General features: G+C 38.5%; 1 protein-coding gene across 1 annotated transcript in view; it reads left to right on the top strand.

Annotated features, from left to right (window-relative positions):
- Positions 1 to 1,407, top strand: part of LOC107681439 (thyrotropin receptor-like) — a 28,527-nt gene extending 27,120 nt beyond the window's left edge. The window contains exon 10 of the mRNA XM_016477744.1: positions 270 to 1,407. Coding sequence (XP_016333230.1) covers positions 270 to 1,197 — 928 coding nt within the window. The 3' untranslated portion in view covers positions 1,198 to 1,407. The remainder of the gene's footprint in view (positions 1 to 269) is intronic.
- The last annotated feature ends 1,382 nt before the right edge of the window (positions 1,408 to 2,789 follow it).

The following is a 2,789-nucleotide window of genomic DNA, read 5'->3' as shown; positions in this document are numbered from 1 at the left end:
GATGAGGATGTGGGCTTTGGCGAAACGCTGAAGAACCCCCAGGAAGACACCAGCCATGAGTTTGACAGCCGCTATGACTACATTGTGTGTGAGGAGGGAGAGGAGGTTGTCTGTTTTCCTGCTCCTGATGAGTTCAACCCATGTGAGGACATCATGGGTTTCAGCTTTCTAAGGGTATCTGTGTGGTTTGTCAGTTTGCTTGCTGTGTTGGGCAACCTGCTTGTACTGTTGGTACTGCTCACCAGCCACTACAAACTGTCAGTTTCAAGGTTTTTAATGTGCCACCTGGCCTTTGCTGACCTGTGTATGGGCATTTACCTTCTGCTGATTGCTTCCGTGGACCTCCACACACGTTCTGAATACTATAATCATGCTATTGATTGGCAGACAGGTCCGGGATGCAACCTAGCTGGGTTCTTCTCCATCTTTGCTAGTGAACTTTCGGTCTACACACTGACCACTATTACTCTGGAACGCTGGTATGCTATCACATACGCCATGAGACTGGACCGTAAGTTGCATCTGTCCCATGCTTCAGTCATCATGCTGGTAGGCTGGATCTTTTGCCTCTTATTAGCTCTTATGCCTCTCATTGGGGTCAGCAGCTACCAGAAGGTCAGCATTTGTCTGCCCATGGACACTCAGACACTTGGTGACCAGATCTACATCCTATGTGTGCTTGTTTTTAACATCCTGGCTTTTGTAGTCATTTGTGCCTGTTACATCAAGATCTATTGTGCTGTTCACAACCCCAGTCATCAGTCTACCATCAAAGACACCAACATTGCCAAGCGCATGGCTGTGCTCATTTTTACAGACTTCCTCTGCATGGCACCAATTTCAATGTACGCTATGACCGCTGCGTTGGACCACCCGCTCATCACTGTGTCAAACTCCAAGATCCTCTTGGTGCTCTTTTACCCTCTGAATTCCTGTGCTAACCCTTTTCTATATGCTATCTTCACCAAGGCCTTCCAAGGAGATGTCTTTATACTGCTCAGCAAAGTGGGTCTCTGTCAACGTCAGGCTCAGCTGTTCCGGGGTCAGACAATATCTTCGAAGGCAAGCAGCAGAGGAATCACTAGACGTGAGCGGGAGCAAACAGGGGCAAAGGAGACCCCTATTTCGCTTCTAGATTATCCAGGCAACCCGCCAGTCACCCAACAGCAGGAGGACAGTGATGGGCAGGACACTTGAAACCTATATGTTATTTCAGGCCACAACAACTTGAATGTAGAAGTCCAACCGAGTTGGAGTCCTTTAAGTTGCAATGCAACACAAAAAAGACCAAAAATTAATGAATTACCTGAACGATCTGCATTAAAACAAACTGATGAATTTTAGGTTGTATATTTAATGTATTTTGTTGCACTGGTAATAGTCAATGATTGACTATACAATAAAATACAGACATTGGGCCTTGTTCATTTGACACAAGCATCATGAATTAATGTGTAAATTGTTCATAAATCAATTCTTTTGTGACAGATTGTGTTCAATTCAATACACTAAAATGTATTAAAGAATCATTTTAGAATTGTTTTTAAAAGAAATTTGCTCATCTTGTGTTTTTTGAGGCCATGAATGGTTTATTAAGCTGTTTAACACCACACACAAAAGCAGTGTATAGTTACAGCACCCATATTAACTGAGTACATTGTGCATAAGCAGCCCAGCATTTAGAATTATATTTCATGATCAAATTTGTAATTCTCAATGGCCCAACCACAATAACTATTTTAGAATTTATGGTTGTAATTTAGTAACATCTTGAACTACTACATAGCGTCTTCTACTGCAGTTCTTCAACTGGCCATTGTTGCTGAGCATCATGTTTTTGTAAAATAAGAGCTTGTGTTTGTAGATAATTCAAGTGTTTAGATATTGTTATTGTAGATATTGATATTGTTTTTAGCTTGTGTCACTAACAGTTTCTAAGCTGTAATGTAGCTGTTGTAATCACAAAACATGTTTAGTTTATTATCTCTTTATTCATGCTATTTTATCTTCATGTATAACTAAATAAAAATGGGCCACTTTTATGTATTTAATTGTAATGATTTGTTTATTGTTAAAATAATTCCTCCTATTCCAAATTAAGATAAAGATATGGGAAACAATACCACTTATAGTGGATGAATTGTATAAGGTTATTTTATCATTCATTAATGGAGTATGGTAGCTCCTCCCCCTCTGCTATGTAATTCATTCTGCGACAGATGAGTGCATTCCACACTTTCTTTCTTTCTTTCTTTTTTTTTTGTTGCGCTAATTAAGTGCACAATCCAGGTATTTAAAGTGCACTTTTTCTTTTTGGAATTTGAACAAAAATTGCACTATATATTACAAAACGGTATAGAATAGTGCATGCGTACGCGATAATCGGGGATTAAATCAAGTTATGATTGTCTTGTATGTTAAGTGTGCACAAAGCAAGTGCAAGCACAAGTAAATAAGACCACCTAACAGCCACCGGTGTCACTAATAACAAGTTTTTGATGTAGTCCCTTTAACCACTGGATCAAAAAAAATTTCTCTCTGTCTCTCTTTAATCAACATAATATGGTTGTATTTTATTTCTGTAAATCAAGGGCTAGTAAATAAAAACACAAAAATATAATTGGTTAGCTGATCGTTTTTTGACCTCATTGCATGTTAAATAAAAATTTGAATAAAAATATTGTAACATTGCATTGCATGTTTATTGTGCAGAAAAACAAGGCTCAAAACATATCCGTACTGGATTTTATTAGCTAATTTATATGTTCTAAATGCACCTTCAAAAACAG

The sequence above is a fragment of the Sinocyclocheilus anshuiensis genome, unplaced genomic scaffold (assembly GCF_001515605.1).
Source record: "Sinocyclocheilus anshuiensis isolate Anshui unplaced genomic scaffold, SAMN03320099.WGS_v1.1 scaffold2563, whole genome shotgun sequence".
Lineage (NCBI taxonomy): Eukaryota > Metazoa > Chordata > Actinopteri > Cypriniformes > Cyprinidae > Sinocyclocheilus > Sinocyclocheilus anshuiensis.
This window is presented reverse-complemented; position numbering and strand designations above follow the sequence as displayed.